We start from the raw sequence: 23,294 nt of genomic DNA, 5'->3' as shown, positions 1-23,294 counted from the left end.
TGAACTCTTGAGTCTCTCTCTTAAACAAAGAGCTATTCATCATAGAATGTTATTCTAGGAGGGAAGCTTTGAAAATCGCTGGGATACAAGTACTCTGTCAGATATGTGACCTGTAAATATTTTCTCCCAGTCTGGGGCTTGTTTTTCATTCTCTTAACCATGTCTTCAAAGACTAGATGTTTAAATTTTCATGAAGTCCCATTTATCAGTTTTTTTCTTTTCAGGATTGTGCTGTTGGTGTTGTATCTAAAAATTCATCACCTCATCCAAGATCGCAAAAGTTTTCTTCTATATTTTCTTCTAAAAGTTTAATGGTTTTAGTTTTATCACCTACCCCGAGTTAATATTTGTTTCTGGTATGAGGTATGGAATGACGTTAATTTTTTGTATATGAATATGCAGTTGTTCAGCACTATTTGTGGAAAAGATTATCCTTTCCTGACTGAATTGCCTTTGTATCTGTGATGAAAATTGTTTGCTCATATATTCTGTTTCTTTAATCTACATATCTGTTTTAACACCAATATACCACACTGTCTTGATAACTGTAGCTTTATAATGAGTCTTGAAATCAGGTACTGTTAAATCTCCAACTTTGTTCTTTTTTCAAAGTTGTTTTGGCTAGCTTAGGTCCTTTGCATTTCTATATGAATTTTAAAATCCCCTAAATTCTAAATTGTAGATTTTCATTGGGATTTTATTGAATCTATGAATCAATTTGAGAGAATTGACATCTTAACAATGTTGAGCTTCCAAACCACGAGCACAGGATTTCTCTCCATTTAAGTCTTCTTTAATTCTCTGAACTGTTTTGTAGTTTTGAGTGCATATATCTTTTACTTATTTTGTCAGATTTATACCTACATCTGTATTATAAATGATATTGGTTTTTTATTTCAATTTTCAATTGTTTGTTGCTAGTATATAGAATTGTGTGTACTGATCTTGTAACCTGCAACTTATTCTAGCATTTTTGTAGATTTCTTTAGATTTTCTGCATAGGTGATTGTGTCTAGGAGTCAAGATAGTTTTACTTATTTCCAGTCTGGATGGCTTTTATTTCTTTTTTCCTTGCCTTATTTCACTGACTAAAGACATACTTGTTCTTGATCTTAAATAGAAAGCTCTCACTGTCTACATTAAGTATGATATCAGCTGTAGGTTTTTTGGTTTTTTCTTTTTGTATTTTTCTGAAGCTGGAAACGGGGAGAGACAGTCAGACAGACTCCTGCAGACGCCCAGCTGGGATCCACCCGGCACGCCCACCAGGGGCGAGGCTCTTCCCACCAGGGGGCGATGCTCTGCCCCTCCAGGGCGTTGCTCTGTTGCGACCAGAGCCACTCTAGCGCCTGGGGCAGAGGCCAAGGAGCCATCCCCAGCGCCCGGGCCATCTTTGCTCCAATGGAGCCTTGGCTGTGGGAGGGGAAGAGAGAGACAGAGAGGAAGGAGGGGGGTGGAGAAGCAAATGGGCGCTTCTCCTATGTGCCCTGGCTGGGAATCGAACCCGGGTCCCCCGCACGCCAGGCCGATGCTTTACCACTGAGCCAACCGGCCAGGGCCAGCTGTAGGTTTTTTAGGGATATATTTATCAGATTGAGAAAGTCCCTTTCTGTTCCTAATTTGCTGAGAGTTTTTATCAGGAGGAGATGTTGGATTTTATCAAATGATTTTTCTGTGTCTACTGAGATAATGATGACTTTTCTTTTTTAGTTTGTTAATATGGCAAATTAATATTGATTGAAACTTCACTTGGTCATGATGAATTGTCTTTTCATATATTCTTGGGTTCGATTTACTAAAATTTTGTTTAGAGTTTATTTTATTTTTTAAGTGGGGGGGGGGGCGAATAGTGAGACAGACTCCCACATGAGCCCTGACCAGGATCCACCTGAAAACCCTTTTAGGGCCGATGCTTGAACCAGTCCAGCTAATTTTAGTGCCTGAGGGTGGTGCATTCTAACTGAGCTATCCTCAGGGCCTGGGACCAACACTTGGGCCAGTTGAACCACTGGCTGCAGGAGGAAAAGAGGGAGAGAAGGGGGAGAGAAGCAGATGGTTGCTTCTCTTGTGTGCTCTGACCAGGAATTGAACCCAGGACGTCCATACACCAGGCTGATGCTCTATCCACTGAGCCAACCAGCCAGGGCTTGTTTAGAGTTTTTGTTTCTATGTTTTTGAGAGATATTGGTCTGTAGTTTACTTGTAATGTCATGTAATACTGACTTTATTGAATGAATGGGAAAGCATGCCCTATTCAATTTTCTGGAAGAGTGAACAAAATTGGTATTACTGCATTTCTTCCTTAAATATTTAGTCGAATTCACCTAAGAGGATATCTGGGCCTGAGGTTTTCTATTTAGGAAGATAAACTATAAATTCAATTTCTTTAATAATAGATACAAGGCTATTCTGTTAATCCATGTTTTTTTCAGTGAGCTTTGGTAATTTGTATCTAAGAATTTTGTTTAGTTTATCAAAGTTATCAAATTTATTGGTATAAAGTTTTTCATCATATTCTCTTATTATCCTTTTAATATCTGTAGACTCTGTCGTGATATAACCTCTCTCATTCCTGATATTGGTCATTTGTGTCTTTTCTTTTTTTTTCTGATCAGGGTGGCTAGAGATTAATATCATTGATTTTTTTCAAAGAACCAACTTTTGAGTCCATTGGTTTTTCCCACTTGGCTCCACTGATTTCCACTCTCATCTTTATTATTTCCTTTTGTCTGCCTGTGTTGGATTTAACTTGCTCTCTTTTCCTAGCTTCTTAAAATGGAAGCTGATGTCATTGATTTGAACATTTCGTTTTTTCCTAGGTATTCATTTGGTGCTATAAATCTCCCCTAACTGCTCATTTTGCTGCCTCCCACAAAATTTAATAAGTTATGATTTTATTTTCATTCAGTTCAAAATACTTTCTAATGTCCCCTTTGATTTCTTCTTTGACCTGTTGGTTACTTAGAAACATATTATTTAGTTCTCAAGTATATAGGAGTTTTCCAGAAATCTTTCTGACATTGGTTTCTATTTTAATTTCATTGTGTCAGAGAACAAACAGCATATTACGTGAATTCTTGAAAACATATTGAGGCTTATTTTAGGCCCAGGATATGGTCTGTCTTGGTAAAGGTTCCATGTGCACGTGAAAAGAACATATTTTCTGCTGTTACTGGGCGAAGTATTCTATCAGTGTTGATTAGATCAATTGGTCGATAGTGTCATCAAAGTCTTCTAGACCCTTATTGATTATCTGTCTACTTGTGCTGTCAGTTATTGAGAGAGAGGTGTTGAATTTCAGAGTATAATTGTGGATTTGCCTAATTTTTTCCTTTCAGTTTGTGCTGCATGTATTTAGACACTGTTATTAATTGCATAAATGTTTGAGACTGATACATCCTTTTGGTGAACTAACCTTTTTATTGCAAAATGATGCTCTTTAACTCAAGGTTTGCCCTGTTTTGTATATTTTTTTGTTTTGTTTTTGCTTTTTGGTCATTTCAGGTGAGAAGGTAAATCTGGCCCCATCATCCCATCTTGTCCAGAACCAGAACCCAATCATCACTTTAAAATAATACAACTCTATGTATATACTAAAAACCACTGAGCCTGACCACGTGGTAGAGCAGTGGATAGAGCATTGGCCTGGGATGCTGAGGACCCAGGTTTGAAATCTTGAGGTCTCCAGCTTGAACCCAAAGATCACTGGCTTGAAGCCCAAGGTCACCAGTTTAAGCCCAAGGTTGCTGGTTTAGGCAAAGGGTCACTGGCTTGGCTGGAACCCCCAGTCAAGGCACATATGAGAAAGCAATCAATGAACAACTAAGGTGCCACAACTATGAGATGATGCTTCTCATCTCTCTCCCTCCCAGTCTGTCTGTCTCTCTCTCTTTCTAAAAACAACAAAGACAAAACAAAAAAACCCACTGAATTTTAAATGAAAAACATTTTTAAATGATAAGTGTTGTGCTATTTGAATTATATCTTAATTTTTCAAAGCACCAGCCTTCAAGGGCGTGTCGGCAGCCCTGTATCTTTGAACAATTCTGTCAGGTACCTGCTGGTACCAAGCACATTCCCACCTCAGGGCCTTTGCATTTGGTGTTATCTCTGCCTTGAATGTTCTTGCTGCAGAAATACATTATTACTTTATTTAGCTCTCCGCTCCAGTGTCACTTGGTCTAAGAGGTCTTCTCTGAACAAACCATCCACACAGTACCCTCCCTACCCATGTCATTTCTGTCCCCCTTCCCAACTCTTTTTCCTTACTCTACTTTTTACTATTAAACATATATTTAACACATTTATTTCTTTGTTTCAGTTTTTATCATTCCACACTAACACATAAGTTTATGAGAACGAGGACTTTATTTTACTTACTGCTATATCCTCAGCATCTAGAATATTGCATGGCTCATAGTAAATCCTCAGTAGATGTGGAATAAATAAATGAATGAGTGAATGAGTCAACCAGTCAGTCAGTCCATCAGTCCTGAACAATTCATGTGCAGTCACAGGTTTGAGGTACTAGCTACATTATTTCTAACAGACATTAAAATAAATATATGTAACTATTAAAATTAAAAATAAATTTCATTTATGAACTTTCTAAAATCATCTTATGTATCACCCATTCAAATATATACTTTGTGATGTGCTAAATTAAAGGCATGTAAACAGATTTTTTAAATTAAGGACTTAGAAGAACCTTTAGTATATGAGCATACATTCCAAGCATATTGGAGGAATATGTATACTGTCTTTAGGATTTCCTAAAAGAACCAATTTTTTTTTTTGCCCATCATTCTAGGCTATTTCCACAGAAAACCTTCTGAAAAACATTGCATAATGCATATAACAGAGTAACACCATGGCTGGTATATATACTGCTCACAAAAATTAGGGGATATTTCAAAATGAATATGAAGTGATAAAATATCCCCAAATTTTTGTGAGCAGTATAGTTGGAGCTCTCTACGCCTACATAGCTTTTTAAATTTTTAAAAAAGTAACTTATGGTATTAGATTTTTTTTCTGAGGAAGGAAGACCTTTTCCTCAAGCCTCAAGGGTGGGTTTGAGAAAGATGTTGTGATACATTTATAGCAGTAGCAGCAAGGAGAGGGAGGTGTGGCCAGATGTCACTGTAGGCATGATGGAAAGCCTGTTTTCTGAAGCCCCTGGGCTTCCCTTTAGTGCTACCCCTCCAGTCCTGCCCCAATGTCAGGCCTGATTTACAGTATGGCCCACCCAGTCCTGCCCCAGGAGCAGATATGAGATTCCTGCTCTGTTAGGTTAGCACACTTCTCCACTCTATTAGGTCTTCTATTAAGAAAAGAAAGGTTTGACCCTGGCCAGCTGGCTCAATGGTAGAGCATCGGCCCGGCATGTGGAAGTCCCAGGTTCGATTCCTGGCCAAGGCACACAGGAGAAGCACCCATCTGCTACTTCACCCTTCCCCCTCTTTTTTCTCTCTGTCTCTCTTTTCCCCTCCTGTAGCCAAGGCTCCATTGGAGCAAAGTTGGGCTGGGCACTGAAGATGGCTCCATGGCCTCTGCCTCAGGCACTAGAATGGCTCTGGTTGCAAAGGAGCAACACCCCAGATGGGCAGAGCATCGCCCCCTGGTGGGCATGCCCGGTGGATCCCGGTTGGACGCATACGGGAGTCTGTCTGACTGCGTCCCCACTTCTAACTTCAGAAAAATACAAAAAAGAAAAAAGAAGGGCTTAACACATTACAGCTAAATATTAATCTGGCATTTAAAAAGATGCCTCAAATTTTGGGAACTTTAAGGCTGGTTGGTTTAGGCTCAGGTATAACTCTGACCCCTTCTGGGCCGTTTGCAGCCCTGGATGGACAGGACTTTCCGTGGGCATTCTTGCTTCCCTGGAAGCCACACCATTGGCAGTGGGGGTGCTAAGCCGGGAATGCCTTCCAAGTGCTCTGAACTCTGGGTTTCTCTTCTTCCAAACTCAGAGCAAAAGCATGGCAGCAGGATAATGCTAAGGATGGTGACAATGAGGAGGAGGAGGAGGAAAATTATGATGGCAATAATGATGTTTATTGGGCAATTATTGTGTGGAAGGCTGGAGCTAAGCACTTTGCATATGCTCTCTTTTAATCCTTACAAACTCTGTTGTGGCTTCTGTTTCTCCCTTTGTAGAGGGAGAGAGTGAAGCACAGACTCACGTGGCTAGCAGTGGTTTGTCTCCCCTCTGCCTCCTGTACTCGCAGTCAGCCCTCTCCCACTGCACTCAGCTGCTCCCTGTGCCTCTGGGAGTGGGAGCTGAAATAGGGAGAGGGGGGAGAAGCCGGTGCAGCCTGGATTATCAAGACCAAGTCGCATTCACCCACCCTTCTTTCTCCTTGCTTGAGGTCCTTCAGAGGCCCAGGTGCTCCAATTCTGGTCTGAGTCTCAGATCAGATCTTTCTTGTCTTCTTTCAAGGGGCCTCATTGTCCTTGTCTTCCCAGAATCCAAGAGATGGCAGAGGCTGACCACAGGGTTTTCCAGTGCCTGTGAGCTCCCCCACCATGGCGCAATCCTGCTCTGAGTTCTTTCCCACAAGGGTTTGGGACCTTTTTCTCTCCTTCCATTGTTAAGGGCCCAACTCTGAGAACATCTCACCGTCAGGTCCCCACCTCTGCTGTGGGGTTGCATCAGCTCCCCGACTTCCCAGCTCTCTGGTCCTCTCCTCTGGGCTCTGACTTTGGACTCCACCTTGCCCTGGCATTCAGCTGTGTGGCTCACTGAATCAGGTCTCTGGCTTCATGAATCAGGAAGACTCGAGCCTTAGCAGATTCCTGGAGGCGTGAGTGAGTGTGTGTTGTGTTTATGATAAACTATGCACATCATAGAATTGACCACCTTCGTCATCTTTAGTGTGCGGTTCTCTGGCATTGAGTACATTCTCATTGTTCTGCAGCCCCACCACCATCCATCTGCAGCACTCTCATCTTCCCCAGCTGAACTCCATACCCATTAAACTCTACTTCCCCAGCCCCTGGCGACCATATTTAACTTTCTGTCTCCATGAATTTGACTACTCTAGGTGGAATCAAACAGTGTTTGTCCTTTTGTGACTGGCTTATTTTACTTAGCACAGTGTCATTAAGGTTCACCGGTGTTGTAATATGTGCCAGAATTTCCTTCCTTATTAAGACTGAATAATATTTCATTGTATGTATGTACCTCATTTTGTTTATTCATTCAGCCAGCAGTGGACACTTGGGTTGTTTCCACATCCTGGCTATTGTGAATAATAGCCAGTGCTGTTTTGTGAATAATGCTGGTCTGCACATGGATGTGCAAACACCTGTTCTAGTCCCTGCTTTCCATTGTCTTGTCTTGGAGTCCTGTGTGCCTATTTTTTCTGTCAGGCTGGGGCTGGAAAGCACCTGAGCTCTGTGGTGTCAGCCCCCTCACTTTACATGGAGGAAACTGGGGTCCCGAGGGAGAAAGGGTCTGCCTAGGGTCAGACCTAGCAGAGGCAGAGCTGGGCCTGGGGCCTCTTGATTCTGCCAAGCACATCCCCCATCCTGTCATGCTGCCTCCTAAGCTGGCCCGTCTCGGGCCCGCAGGGTAAGATGTTGATCAAATCATCTGCCCGCTTATTATAAGGACAGGTGTTTCTATGGCCCCCAAACCCCACCCTCTGCCCAGCCAGCCTGTGGGACCTTGCAACTTCCATCAACAGAAAACAGCAGTCTACGGCCATACCACCCTGAACGCGCCCGATCTCGTCTGATCTCGGAAGCTAAGCAGGGTCAGGCCTGGTTAGTATTTGGATGGGAAAAAACAGCAGTGGGCCCAGAGTCCCCAGACACCCCTCCCACCTAGGGACTTGGTCCCAGCTCACAGCCACTGTGTTCCCTATATCCACGGCCCGGCTCTGTCTTTGCAAAGAGCAGAAGCCCTGGCTCTTCTCCTGCACCCTCAGAAGCTGGGACCTTTCCACCCTGGCTTCTGCCCAAACCTCAGACACAAGTACTATTGTTTTCTCGGAGGGGTCTGGACCTGGCTTTTCCCCAAACACTAGAATCCACATTCTGTCTGGAGAGAGGAGGAGGAGGAGGACATTGGAAGGGCAGAGAGGAAAGGGAACATCCAGTGAGAGTTTTCCTGAGCGAGGGTTTCCATATGGGCCTCTACACTCAGCAACCATCAGGTCAGCTGCAGGGTAGGCACCCCTCCATGGCCCCAGCTAAGAGTGGGATGCAGGCAGAGCTGGCTGGTCTTTTCACCATCCTCCCCTTTTCCTGCTGGTGCTGATGTGGGAGGAATTCTCTTCTTTCCTGCTCACCTGAGATTGTGGAATCCAGCCCTGCAGGCCCCTGCCTGATCCTTTATCCCAGTTCCGGTTCCATCAGTCATCACTGCTTGAATGCTCCTGGGAATGTGGAGCTCACTGATCTGCAAGGTGCCTGGGGCAGTGCTTGCTGGTAGGAAGCCCTTCCTTATGCTGAGGCCAGATCTGCCTCCCAAGCGCCCTTCCACAGTTGCTCCTTCCACCCTCAGAACAACAGTAGCAGTTACTGCTGACCAGACTATTCTTGAAGGCTAGACCCAGTGTTAAGGGCTTTACAAACATTTTATTTAATCCTTGTAACAGTTCTGTTCACTGGAGTGTACCACTTTGCACCTGAGCACAGCTGCTCTTCAGCCAATATGCAGCAGTAATACTGAACTAGTTAATAAAATGGTGAAATACTTCTTTATCACTGGAAGGTTGCTGCCACTGCTCTGCTGTGTCCCTGAGGGCCCCGGTGCCTGTCCCACAGCCCTCTGCTTAGTCAGGCTTCTGCAGAGAAGGGAAGTAAGGCTCACAGAGGGGGAATAACACACCCGAGTTCAAACAACTGATTAGGGCCCCATGTCCTCTGAGCCCAAAGCCAAGGATCTTAATCTTGCGCTGGGCTCACCTTAGCCCCACTGCGCAGCCTGGGAGCTTAGGGACCCACCGTTAGCCAGAGACCGGGAGTCGGCTCAGCAAGGTAGAGTGATAAAGGTGTGAATGCAGCTTGTGCCCTCCCCATTCAGTCACAGCCCAGCCTGGGGCCTTTCCAGGCTTGTCAGCACCTCACACCCCAGGTGATGTTCCTCTTGCATCGCTGACAATCAGGTCCTGTACCCCTGCAGTTAATTTTGAGCTTTGTCCTAGCTTCAGAACATCATGGTGTCCACTGTTAGAAGTTATGTGACCAGTTTGGGCTGAGTGCACGAGCCCAGTAGGTGTGAAATCTTATCTGTCTGCCGCTGTGTTGGATGATGCCACCAGCACTGGAGCACTGGCTTCCCAGTTAAAGACGGGTGCCAGGAGCTCAGCAAGGCGTGGACCAATACAGGCTGGGGTTCAAACAGTGCCTTTTCTCCCCATTAGCAACATGAACCTGATCTGCTCACTCTCCTTGCCCTGTCTCAGTGTCCTCACTTGTGCGATGCTGGTCTCCCAGGTGGTCATGTAGTGGGAATGGGGTTGTGGGTCAACACTTTGCCTCCCTGTTCCTCTCCATGGCCAGCTGCAGCCCCTCCAAGGCTGCCATCTCTCCCTGCATGTTCCTGAGCTTCTGGCTGCACAGCTGAGACCCCTGCTGCCCTTTCCCTTCTTTCTTCTCTTCCCTCCCTGAGAGGGACATGGGGGGGGGGGGTCCCAGGCTCCTCTAAGAATCCCCCAAAGCCATGTTCCATATCTCTGAAAGGATGTGCACCCACCCACATGTGCAGTTTGTCCACCCACTTGGGATTCATGGGCCTCATGAAACAGATTCCCCAAACCCGCTCACCCCACGCCCCCAGCTGCGTCCCCAGGGCAGGCAGCTATTGCGTCTCCCTGGACACCATCTGAAGCCGCGTGTTGGCAGGTTGGGGCCGCTGCCGGAAGAGATGTTCCCCGAGCACGTGTGAGCCAGCCATACCTGGCACAGGACTTGAGCTGCTGCCCCTTCCAGAGTACCAAGTGGCTTGGCTTTCTGTGTCCTGGTGGCACTTTGGAGAAGAATGCATCCCTTTTTCTGGGAACAGCGTGTGGTCGATGCAGTTAGCCCTTCCGCCGCATCCGCCCCGCCCTCAGTACTGCCTTCACACCCTTCCCCAGAAAGGGGAGTGCGCGTCACAATGAAAAAGAGTCCTCATCGCTTTTGATGCTCGACTAGGTGGCATGACTTTATTGAAGTATTGAAGTCTTTTCCCAGGAAGGGCACAGGCTTCCCTATCTGATCCCTGTAAAATGGACACACACTCTCCGCCTCCCGTGGTAAGTCTGAGGATTAGAGCCGTAGACAACAGCACGCATGGTCCTTGGAGGCATGTTGTCTCTAGAAATGATCTTTTCCATTGTACTTCGCCCTGAAGAGTACATTATATAGAAGTTACAATGTCAGGTTTCAGCGATTGCCATTGAAGTAGGCTGTTTGAACACAGAAACCACTTCTGGTTTAGCATGCCCGTGACTTGTCCAGTGGTCCTGTAGGTGCTTTCTGAGCTCCCATTGAGAGTGCTGAAGCTCTGGGGGAACCTGCCGTTGGGGGCTGAGCCAGGCCTGGAGGCACGGACTTGGAAGATCAGGTGGCATGCACAATAGGAAGGCTTCAGAGATAGAGGTCAGAGGCTGGGCCCTCGGGAGGGGAGGCCTGTGTCCGGCTAGAGGGCCAGTGGGAGAGCCTTGTGGAGAGGGCACTCTAGTTGGAAGTCATGGCTTGGGCAAAGGCTTAGAATCAGGATATTCTGGGTGGCCACACCCACACCCTCTGGTTGGAGGTAAAAGACTGGACCAGCTGGGGCAGCCAGGCCTTGGGGACCGTCCCAGAGGGTGGCCTTGAGCAGATAGATCCCTTTAACTCCCTGGGCCTCTGCTTCCTCATCTGAACGAGAGTCCAGTAATACCTTCTTTCCAAGGCCATGAGGAGAACTGAGAGGACGTTGTGTGTATGAAGCCCCCGGCGCAGTGCTTGCTGCCAGTAGGAACGTAGTGGGTGGACCTTCTTTTAGCCAAAGAGCTCAGGCTGTACCCTGGTCTTCAGGCCAATATCACACCCCAGAGCCCATGCCAGGGTTAGCCACCCCTCTAGAAGCCCTGGAGGAGGGGAGTGGAGGAGGAAAGGGAGGGAGAAGGAGAGAGGAAAGGGGAGGAAGGAGAGGGCAGAGAGGGCTCAGCAGGGACACAGGCTGGTGGCCCCTCATTGCTGGCTGCCCACTTTCTTTGGGTCCCTTGTCACACAGCGTGGGGGGCTTGGCTTCTGAAATCCATGAGATCCAAGAGCAGCCCCAGGGTTTCCGCATATATCTTTCTCAGCAACACCACTGCCCCATTAACCTTCAGTAGGAAGACTGGGGCCAGTCAGAGAGACGCCCAGTGCTGACCCTCTGTCTAGAATCTCTTACTCTCTTCTCCCTCCTAACCCAGTCTGGCTGCTTCTGTCTCTCTGGCAAAACACTACTCCCATAGTGACTAATGCTTTCTGTCTCAGGAGCCCTCCTACCTCCATGACAGGCAGGGGGGATGCAGATGGAATCATAATGTCTTAAAAGTGTAGCTGCTCATTATCTTCAGCCTCCCCCAGGAAGTCTTGAAGGCAGAGCTGTTGACAGGGGGCCTGTAACCAGGCGTTTCTAGGTGTGTGTGGGTGTGTGTGTGGAGGGGACAAGGGATGGGACCTCACACCAGACAAGGCCATTTCAGCCCCCACTTCTTCCTCCATGGTTGCACCTGCCCTCTTGGGGCCCAAGGTTAGAATTTGCAAGATGTCCCCAACCGTCCTCTCCCATCGGCTCCCCCGGCCATTCCCTGTGTTCTGAGTCCTCGGTGCGCCCCATTCAGTCTTCTCTCCATCTCAGACACCTGTCTGCACTTATATTCTGGTTGCCTCTGCCCGGGTCCCTCATGTACCTCTTCATAGGCCTCCCTGACACCGTCGCCCTCCTCCTTTGGCTGCCAAACTCTGTCTCTCTCCCCTCTCTGAACCTTCAATAGCTACCCAGTGCCCACAGAGTTCAAACGTACTAGTTTAGGACCAAGGTCCCCAGCCTCTGGTCTCCCTGCATCCACTTTCTACCTCCTGTTCCCCCTCACACACCTTTTAGCCCCAAACTGCAGCCACCAGGCCCTTGCTCATGCTGTTTCTCTGCCTGGAAGATCTCTCCCGAGGCCCCTTCTTTTCATATCAAATTCTGTTCTTCCTTTAAGCGCAGGATTAAATGTCTCCTCTTTGCTAAAACCTTCCAGTATCTTTCCAAGTGACAGCGCCCCTTCCCTAGTCTCCTACAGTATGTATCACTTTCTGTTTCATATCATTCTTTTTCTTCAGTCTGCTGGCCGCAAAGAACCTTAATAGCCAGATGCGTCATAGTCTTGAACCGCCCAAAGTACCACGCAGAGCGCCCGCAGGAGGAGGTACTTAGAGAGTAATTGGCAAACGGATGACTGAGTGTTCCTCTCAGGGTCCCACCTGCAGGTTGTTTCTCTGGCAGTCACCACACACCCACATGCTTGCCCTGTTCTGTTGGTTAGGAGTATGCTGGGCCCTTACAATGAGGTGGAAAGTTCCCATATTTTCCGTGCTCTGGAACAATTTGTAGATTGCAAGAATAGCCTTTGTGCCATTGTGGGGTTGATTCTGTTTCATCAATTTCATCAATAATAATTAGCCTATTCAGGTTTTATATACTTTCTTGAACTAGTTTTGCTTATATATATGTGTGTGTGTGTGTGTGTGTGTGTGTGTGTGTGTGTGTGTATTTTTTTTTTGTATTTTTCTGAAGTTGGAAACGGGGAGGCAGTCAGACAGACTCCCGCATTGCGCCCGACCGGGATCCACCCAGCATGCCCACCAGGGGGCGATGTTCTGCCCATCTGGGGCATTGCTCTGTTGCAACCAGAGCCATTCTAGCGCCTGAGGCAGAGGCCATAGAGCCATCCTCAGCGCCCAGGCAAACTTTGCTCCAATGGAGCCTTGGCTGCGGGAGGGGAAGAGAGAGACAGAGAGGAAGGCGCGGTGGAGGGGTGGAGAAGCAGATGAGCGCTTCTCCTGTGTGCCCTGGCCAGGAATCGAACCCGGGACTCCTGCACGCCAGGCCGATGCTCTATCATGGAGCCAACCGGCCAGGGCCTTATATTTTCTTAAATCATCCATTTCATCAAGAATTGAAAATTTATTGCTATAAAACTACATATAGTTTTCTCTCCTAATTAAATATATATCTGTCCTCATAGTTACAGGCCTTTTCTTATTCCAAATGCTTGTCTTTTGCTTTTTTCTCTGATAAGAATTGGTAACTTTTTTTTATCAGTCCTTTCAAAGAATCAGCTTTTTATTTTTAGATATCAGTGTGTTTTCCTGTCTCTCATTTTTTTAATTTCCACTTTAGTGATGATTTCTTCTTTGGTTTTATTTATTTTTCCTTTTCTAGCCTCTTGATTTAAATGCTTACTTAATTTTCAGTCTTTCTTATTTTCAAAAGTGCATTTAAAGTTGTTTTCTGAGTATCACTTTGGCCTCACACCAGAGATTTTATTACTGTTTATTGTTCTTCAGTTCCAAATTGTTTATAACTTCTGATTTGCTTTTCCCTTAAACTGGAGAGTTATAGAGTGGTATGGCTTTCTAAATTTTCTGGTGGATAGATACTTTTATACTCATGCTTCTATTAATTTCTGATCTTACTGCTTTATAGGCAAATGAAGGCTTATGATTTCTGCTTTCTGGAATTTGTTGAAATTTTTATTTATAGCTTAACATATGGTCAATTTTTGTGATATGATGTGTATTTAAAAATTCTTTTTTCCTGTGTGAATGTAAAGTTTGTTCTGTCTCTCATCCACTTGTCTATCTCTAAGGAAAACCTGTTCAAGTTCTCCCACAGTGATTATAGGATTTGTCAATTCCTGTTTTTAAATATCAGTGTGTGTGTGTGTGTGTGTGTGCGCGCGCGCATGTGTGCACATGTGTAGAGAGCAATTTACTATATTTTTATGTATAAGACACTCCCATGTATAAGACACATCTTAATTTTGGGGCCTGAAATTTGAAAAAAAAATGTATTACATAAAGTTGTTGAATTCAAGTTTTATTCATTCATACAACTTTTCATCACTGTCAAAACTCCCATCCTGGCCCTGGCCGGTTGGCTCAGCGGTAGAGCGTCGGCCTGGCGTGCAGGAGTCCCGAGTTCGATTCCCGGCCAGGGCATACAGGAGAAGCGCCCATCTGCTTCTCCATCCCTCCCCCTCTCCTTCCTCTCTGTCTCTCTCTTCCCCTCCCGCAGCCAAGGCTCTATTGGAGCAAAGATGGCCCTGGCACTGAGGATGGCTCTGTGGCCTCTGCCTCAGGTGCTAGAATGGCTCTGGATGCAACAGAGCGACGCCCCAGAGGGGCAGAGCATCACCCCCTGGTGGGCATGCCGGGTGGATCCCGGTCGGGCACATGCGGGAGTCTGTCTGACTGCCTCCCCGTTTCCAGCTTCGGAAAAATGAAAAAACAACAACAACCAAAACTCTCATCCATTAGCTTGTCCTCATCTGTGTCTGATGACGAATCACTGTCTTCATATATTGCCTCATCCTCAGTTCCATCTATTCTTAAATGACTTGACAATAATATCAATCTTAATATTATCCCAGGATCTTTTCACCCAGGTACAAACTTCTCCTATAGTTGGTTTCTTCATTCTTCCTTCTGGTGTCAAATTGTCCCCAGAAGTCTTCATCCATTGGTTCCATTCGTCTCTCATGGCAGCTTTGAAGGGCTTGTTAATGCTGGCATCAAGTGGTTGGAGCTGGGATGTCAAGCCTTTTTGAAGAAAGGTGTGTCTTATACATGGGGAAATACAGTAAATATTTATATATAAGGCAACATTATTAGGTGCTTAGATTAGTGACTTTGGCACTTCTTATGCTCGTACTTTTCCCATTATAAATACCCTGGTTTGTTCTACTTACTTAATGCTTTGGCTTTGAATTCTATTTGTAAATCTATGTGACTGGCATATTCTTTCATTTTTAAAAGGTTTTTATGTCATTTTATTTTATGTGTCTTTGTAGTAGTAGACAAATGGATTGTGTATTAAGTATCTGCTTTTTTGAGGTATAATTGACATATAACATTATATTAGTTTCAGGTATATAACATAATGATTTGGTATTTGCATATATTGCAAAATGATCACCACAGTAAGTCTAGTTAATATCTGTCATCACACATACTTACAAAAATTTTTTTGTGATGAGAACTAGTAGTAAGAGCTACTCTCTTAGCAACTTTTGAATATACAATACACTATTATTTACTAAAGTCACCTTGCTGTAAATTATATCCATAGTTTATTTTATATATAGAAATTTGTATCTTTTTACCCCCTTCATTCATTTTTCCCATGCCCCCTCCATCCCTCCCTCTGTCAGCCACCAGTTTGTTTTGTGTATCTGTGAGTTCTTGACTTCCGTCTTGGAGATGATTTTTAGATTTGACACCAAAAGCAAAGGCAACAAAAGCCAAAATAAACACACAGAACCACATCGAACTAAAAAGCTTCTGCACAGCAATGGGAACTAAATATAAAACAGTAACAAATATGGGAGAACATATTTGTAAATCATATAGCTGATAAGGGAATAATATCCAAAATATTCATATGAAGTGATATAAAATATCCCCTAATTTTTTTGAGCAGTATATATAAAGGACTCATTCAACTCAATAGCAAAATAAATAAATAAATATGATAATAAAATGGGTGTTTTCCCAAAGAAGATATACAGATGGCCAACAGGTACATGAAAAGGTGCTCAATGTCACTAATCATCAGGGAAATGCAACTTAAAACCACAATGAGATATTACCTCCTACCTATTAGAATGGCTATTATCATAAAAACAAGGAATAACAAGTGTTTGCAAGGATGTGGAGAAAGGAAAAGCCTTTGTACACCATTGGTGGGAATGTAAATTAGTGCAGCCATTTATGGAAGACCATATGGAGGTTCATAAAGAAATTAAAAATAGAACTACTGAGTGACCCAGAAGTTCCACCTCTGGGTATTTATCTGAAGAAAACAAAAACACTAATTCAAAAAGATGTATGCCTCTCCCATGTTCATTGCAGCATTATTTACAATAGTCAAGACATGGAGACAACCTAAGTATTTATTCCATATATATATATATATGTTTATCCCATGTATATGTTTATTTCATATATATAATATATATTCCATATGTGTGTGTATATATAATAGAACATTATTCCACTATAAAAAAAGAATGAAGTCTTGTCATTTGCATCTCTAAGGATGGACCTTGAGGCCACTATTCTAAGTTAAATAAATCAGACAAAAAAAGACAAATACCATATGATCTCACTTATATTTGGAAGATAAAAAAAAAAAGAAAGAAAAAACAAAAACAAAACACCCCTAAGCTCATAGATACAAAGTATCTTCTTTTCACAGGTGAATTTAACCTATTTGCATTTATTGTCATTATTTATAGTTAGATTTATTTCTGCCATCTTATTTCACATCTGTTTTAACTTTCTTATTTTTGTTGTTTATTTTTGCCTTGTGTTGGACTGGGCCCATCTACTTTGTTCTATTTTTATTTCCTCTAATGATTAGGAAGTTTTGTGTTTTCTCTTCTAGCACATACACTAAAATTTCTATTCTAGTGGTATATGTATACACCCAAGTATACTTATATTTTTCTATCAGCATTTGGATGTAATCCCAAATGAGGCAAGAACTTTAGTAGTAACTTACTTTTTCTTAGCTCCTACATATGGATCATCATAGATTTTATTTCTAAATTGTCATTCATTCTTTTCAAATTATGTAACAATATTTATTCAAACTGACCTCTTATGTGTTGCTGTTGCTTACCATTATTTATAACACCCATCTTTCTCTCTCATGGATTCATTTTAATTTTGCTGGAGTGTTATCCTCCTAGCATTGTTTTAGAAAGCTTGTGTAATATAATTTCTAAGACCTTCAGTGTCTGAAATGACTATTTTTCTTTCCCAGAGGATCCATTTTGATTTTCAGCTCCCTAATAAGGTTTTTTTTTTAAAAATTCTGAATGATTGCATTTTTAAATATCCTAGGCCTCTGATTTTTGTTTTAGATAATACACTCAAAATCTCTTGAGTTTGTTTATTACAATATTACCTTACTATCTCCCGCTGTTCAGTACGGGCCTCCGCACCTCCTCTCTAGCCAGTCCATGCCATTTCATCTGTTTTGTTGATTGCAGTTCTGAGTGGGATTTATGAAGGAAAAAATGCTTCTCTCCCTCCGAGTAGAGGTACAGTCTTCCTATTCCCTCCCTGGGAAGTATTGGAGAAATGTCTCAATCTCCCCATGGGTCCTCAGCTATAGGTACCTTACATTTAGATCAAATAACTTGAGGGTGTCAGAGCTCGAAGGACCTGAAATTCCAGGAGCCCAGCCCTGCGTGTGATGAGAAGAACAGGCCCACAGGAATAAGCAGGAATAGCCATGAGCTGCTCTGATGTCCGGGGCATATCTCAGGTCCTTGTGTCCACCAAGCTTTGCCCCTCTGACATGCCGAGTGACTGGGAGGGTGTGCAGGGATGATGACAGGCTGTGGGGACAAGGTCACTTTCTCAGGCACTATCTAAAAGCAGGGGTCCCCAAACTTTTTACACAGGGGGCCAGTTCACTGTCCCTCAGACCATTGGAGGGCCAGACTATAAAAAAAACTATGAACAAATCCCTATGCACACTGCACATATCTTATTTTAAAGTAAAAAACCAAAACGGGAACAAATACAATATTTAAAATAAAAAACAAGTAAATTTAAATCAAGAAACTGACCAGTATTTCAATGGGAATTATGGGCCTGCTTTTGGCTAATGAGATGGTCAATGTGCTCCTTTCATTGACCACCAATGAAAGAGGTGCCCCTTCCGGAAGTGCAGCGGGGGCCGGATAAATGGCCTCAGGGGGCCGCATGTGGCCCACGGGCCGTAGTTTGGGGACCCCTGATCTAAAGGTCCCTGGGTCTCTGCGAGGTTCTGAAGCCTGTGTCAAGAACAGAGCCCCTCAAACCCTGTTTTCACCCAGTCTTGCCCATCTCAGTATATGACACCACCATTTATTTGGCTCAGGCCCAAAACAGCCATCGTTCTCAATGTTCTCTCTCACTCCCTACATCCCCACCTGAATTGCTCACTCCTCACAGCATCTATATCCCCCGACCCCCACCACCCAGGTTAAACCCTCCATCATGTCTTGCCCGGATTATTGCACTAACCTCTCTCTAACTAGAGCCTCTGCTTCCACTCTTGGTCTGTGTTTTCCCAGCACCCAGGGTGAACTTTTCAGATGTCTTTTATTTATTTATTTATTTTTACAGAGACAGAGAATCAAAGAGAGGGATAGATAGGGACAGACAGACAGGAACGGAGAGACATGAGAAGCATCAATCATTGGTTTTTCGTTGCCACACCTTAGTTGTTCATTGATTGCTTTCTCATATGGGCCTTGACCATGGGGCTACAGCAGACCAAGTAACCCCTTGCTCAAGCCAGCGACCTTGGGTCCAAGCTGGTGAAGTTTTGCTCAAACCAGATGAGCTCGTGCTCAAGCTGGCGACCTTGGGGTCTCGAACCTGGGTCCTCCGCATCCCAGTTTGACGCTCTATTCACTGTGCCACTGCCTGGTCAGGCTCAGATGTCTTTTAGATCATGTGACTCTTTTGCTCATACTCTCTAGAGGTCCCTGTCGTGCTTGGAATGAAGCACGCTTAACCCTGGTGCGGCAGGCCGCAGACCTGTCCTCCTCCTCTCCGTCCTTCACTGCCCAGCAACACCCCATGCGTCAGGCCCTTGCACGCCTCCACTCCCTGTGGTCCCTCTGCCTGGAATGCTCTGCCCCAGGCCACATGGCTCTCTCCCTGCCATCACTTAGTTACTGCTCAAATGGCATCTCCTAAAAGATACCTATCCAAGATGACACCAACTTCTGCCAGTTACCTCCAACTGGCCATAATGATCTTTATAGTACATACTCACCCCCACTGGAAATTGTACAATCCATTCAATTGTTTATCTGTCTCCCTACTTGATCATAAGTAATAATCTGTAACCAGGCCCTGGCCAGTTGGCTCAGTGGCAGAGCGTCAGCCCAGCGTGTAGATGTCCCAGTTTCGATTTCTGGTCAGGGCACACAGGAGAAGTGCCCATCTGCTTCTCCACCTTTCCCCCCTCCCTTTTTTCTAGTTCTCTCTTCCCCTCCCACAGCCAAGGCTCTGTTGGAGCAAAGTTGGCCCGGGTGCTGAGGATGGTTCCACGGCCTCTGCCTCAGGCACTAATATGGCTCCAGCTGCAATGGAGCAACGCCCCCTAGTGGGCACGCCGGGTGGATCCCAGTTGGGCACATGCGGGAGTCTGTCTCTCTGCCTCCCCGCATGTCACTTAAGAAAAAAAAAATTCTGTAACCAGCTGCTCCTCTGCCTTCAGGGAGAGGGAAAGGTAGGTCTGATCAGAGAGTAGAGTGAGCTGGGTGCAAAGATTTGGCTTCATTCACTTGTATCCGTAGTGTTACAACATTGCTTAGCGCATAATAGGCTCTCAAATATATATATATATTTTTTTTACAGACGCAGAGATAGACAGGGACAGACAGACAGGAACGGAGAGAGATGAGAAGCATCAATCATCAGTTTCTCGTTGCGAGTTGCGACTTCTTAGTTGTTCATTGATTGCTTTTTCACATGTGCCTTGACTGTGGGCCTTCAGCGGACGGAGTAACCCCCTACTGGAGCCAGCGACCTTGGGTCCAAGCTAGTGAGCTCTGCTCAAACCAGATGAGCCCGTGCTCAAGCTGGCGACCTCGGGGGTCTCAAACCTGGGTCCTTCCGCATCCCAGTCCGACGCTCTATCCACTGCGCCAACACCTGGTCAGGCTCAAATATTTCTTGAATGAATAAATGGATGAACAAAATTGGATATACTTCACCTTCATTTATTCATTCAACTGCTATTTGTGCCAGGCACAATCTGAGTAGACAAGTGACTCAACACAGTTTGGGTCGCTGCCTCTGGATGTTGACAGTCAAGTGGGGGGCAGGCGGGGGGGGTGGGTGCTAATTACACAGGTAGCAAGAACAGTGCCAAGAGGGTCTGTCCAGGGGTGCGGAGAGTCATGGGGGCTCAGAAAGCAGAATATGGTGGTCAGAGTCAGCTGCCAGGGCAAGGGGAGTAGGGGAGAAGGGGGAGAGGAGGGTTGGAGGAAGGAGCCCCAGGCCCAGACATGGGGAGGACCCCAGGTGACTACAGGCTCACAGCAGATACTCTCACAGGCCTTCTTTGTGCCAGAACGGCTCTGAGGGCCTTAATGTGTTAACTCAAAACAGCCCTGACAATCCCCAGGTTAGGAAGTGGCACAGAGGAGTGAGCTTGTGCAGGATCACGCTCTGGAAATGAGGAGCCAGCCTCAGCCTAGAATCTAGCTCCAAAATCTGTAACTAGCCACTCCACTGCCTCCAGGGAGAGGGAAAGTCGGGTCTGGTCAGAGAGGGGAGTGAGCGAGGAGAACAGGGACAGGCTAGTGGTGAGTGGGGACTTACAGGATGCTGAGGGGCTCAGACTTCGGGTCACCCACAGGAGGTCAAGCTTGTACTTCTAACGGGAGGCAGTCCCACCCCAGCTGTGGCTGTGACCTCCCGCACTGGCAGGCCTGAGCGTTTAATCTCAGGAGAGCAGGTCTAGGAGTCCATGGGGAGGGGCAGTGAGAGGGATGGCTGGGGTGGGGGAAACCCTTTGCTGAGATGGTTCTCCCAGCTCCCCACTCCTGCTTCCAGCCCCAGCTCCCCCTTGTAACATACTCATCCTAAGAGGTGAGGGATCCTGGCTCTCCAGGGGTCACTCCTTCCCCCCACCACCTTCCTGGTATCTGTCCACGGGGGCTGAGGAGCCTTTTAACCCCATGGATGCCTCAGGGTTTTCCTGGCATCTCCACAAACAAGCTGTCCTCGGGGCTACCAGGTGGATGCGGTTTCTACTAACAGAGGAGAAAAGGGGGCTCAGTCAAGTACCTTCCCCAAGAATCTGTCCGAAGAGGCTGCAGCAGGGATCCAAGCTCAGGGCTAGGCACTCATCAGAGTTGATCGCTAACTTTATGAGGCCCAGGGGTACCCTGGGTGGGATCCATGGGTCAACAAATAAGTCAATCAGAGCCTAACACTGAGGCGTCTGAGGCCCCGCCAGAACCCTCACAGCGCAGCCAGGGAACTGTGTGGCTCTCCTGGGGACAGTTGGGACTGAGCCAGTGAAGGGACAGCAGCAGCATGGGGGTCTGCAGGCCACGGGGGGGCTCCAGGGTGGCTGGTGACAGCCCTGACGGGCCCATCCCATCCCAGTTCTAGACACAGCCGGGCAGGAGGAGTTCAGTGCCATGCGGGAGCAGTACATGCGCACAGGGGACGGCTTCCTCATCGTCTACTCTGTCACAGACAAGGCCAGCTTCGAGCATGTGGACCGCTTCCACCAGCTCATCCTGCGCGTCAAGGACAGGTGAGCACAGCTGGGCCGGCTCCCCGGCTCCTGGCTCAGAGCAGGCTTTGTCTGTCTGTCTCTCTCAGTCTCCGTCTCTCAGATGTTGAGGTGAGAGCTGAGGCGCGGAGGGGCAGAGCTGAATTCAGACCTTGGTCCCTCCCACTCCTACCCTCGTTTACTCTATGGCATCAGACTGCTTTCGAGGCCTTGAAGGGTAGGCTCCCTCCCTCCTCTTCCAAACTGTGCCTGCCGATGAATCAAGGAGTCATAGGTGACATCTCTGTTTTACAGCTCCAATTTAATCAGTTTTTTATTACAAAGAAAAAGTGAGTTTTTCTCAGTATACATCGTAATTGGTTAAATTGCACTTGAATGGGAGCCCCCTGTTAAAGGCTCATTTGTTTTCCTTAACAGTATATGGAATAGTTAATTAATTTGGAGTGTGTTATTAGCCTGACTGGTTCTTTCAGTAATTGTATCTTAAAGTCTTAGAGGCAAGGTAAAGAAAGTGAAAGGGCAGACTTGAAGCAAATCTTAGTAAATTCCAAAAATTCAGTTAACACTTATTCCAAAGGAAAATGTTAATAACTACACAGTGAAGGGATACATAGTTCTCTCTCTCTCACACACACACACACAGCTCTAAAAGGGAAATGTGGATTAAGACCCTGACTATAGGAATCTCAAAAGAGAAAGCATAAATGACTCAGATGCAGGTAGATAGTCAACCTTCTAGCTAATCAAAAAGGCATAAGGAAGAATAAAAAGTACCACCACTTCTATCTGTCCGATTGTGATATTAGTACAAGCAGCCAGTGCTGACGGAGCTGCTGTGAGGCAGCAGCTTATTAATTTCCATGCAGCAGTCTGGCCACATGTGTCCACGGGAATCTTTAGGGGAGACATGTCTCTTGATCCCGCCCTTCTTCTCCTGAGAGTCATCTTGATTTTGCAGCTGCCATTCACCAAGTGCCAGCTGTGCACCACCCCTGGCCTCTGTGCTCTTCACACATCGTTGCTGTGGCCGTAGCAGCCCTGCGTGGTTGGTGCACAGGGGTGACTGAGGGAAGGAAGCAGGTCTGGGGGCACAGCCCCTGGCGGAGCACCCCCTCGCTGCCCTCGCTGACAGTGCTGAGCCAGGAGCTTCCCCAGAGGGCCCCTCCCTCACCTTGCAACAGGTCTAAGCCTTCAAACCAAGACCGCCAGCAGCCCCAGACCCCTTTCCCTTCCTGGAGATTCGGAGGAAAGGACTCTAGTCAGGCCACCGGAGGTGGTGTGTGCTGTTATGGCTGAGGTGTGGTGTGTCACCGTCACTCGGGGTGGGGACGTGAAACCTCACGAGCTGCTGTTCCTTTGTTTCCCAGGGAGTCATTCCCCATGATCCTCGTGGCCAACAAGGTTGATTTGATGCATTTGAGGAAAATCACCAGGGAACAAGGAAAAGAAATGGCGACCAAACACAATGTAGGTCGTGTGTGTGTGTGTGTGTGTGTGTGTGTGTGTGAGAGAGAGAGAGAGAGGGGGGGGGGGTGTGCCAGGGTGTGTATAAAAGTCATCACTCCTACAGTCCTGATCTGTGTGAATGAATGAAACTTGCGCCTCGTAAGTAGTGGGCTAGGTTCCACGGAGAGGCTTAGTAGGCACTTGAGATGTGGGATAGTTTGTGAAACAAACCAACAGAGACCAGAGAGAAAGCACTCTTGTCAGTCATCAGAGGCTCTGGTGTGGGGAGCAGGTACCTTCAGAGTGGCGTGCAAGCTCTGGTGTACAACCGCTCCTGACCCCTCAC

At 46.0% G+C, this 23,294-nt stretch overlaps 2 protein-coding genes across 3 annotated transcripts in view; one reads left to right on the top strand and one right to left on the bottom strand.

The window, feature by feature from the left end:
• NME9 (NME/NM23 family member 9) overlaps positions 1–23,294 on the bottom strand; it is a 115,407-nt gene that overhangs the window by 71,604 nt on the left and 20,509 nt on the right. The gene's annotated exons all lie outside the window — the stretch shown is intronic.
• MRAS (muscle RAS oncogene homolog) overlaps positions 1–23,294 on the top strand; it is a 64,304-nt gene that overhangs the window by 34,041 nt on the left and 6,969 nt on the right. For both annotated transcript variants that reach the window (XM_066244623.1, XM_066244622.1), the window contains exons 3-4: positions 21,370–21,523; positions 22,870–22,969. In XM_066244623.1, the coding sequence (XP_066100720.1) occupies positions 21,370–21,523; positions 22,870–22,969 (254 nt within the window). The remainder of the gene's footprint in view (positions 1–21,369; positions 21,524–22,869; positions 22,970–23,294) is intronic.

This window comes from Saccopteryx bilineata, chromosome 10 (assembly GCF_036850765.1).
Source record: "Saccopteryx bilineata isolate mSacBil1 chromosome 10, mSacBil1_pri_phased_curated, whole genome shotgun sequence".
Classification (NCBI taxonomy): Eukaryota; Metazoa; Chordata; class Mammalia; order Chiroptera; family Emballonuridae; genus Saccopteryx; species Saccopteryx bilineata.
Note: the sequence above shows the minus strand (reverse complement) of the source record. Positions and strands in the feature narration are given on the sequence as shown.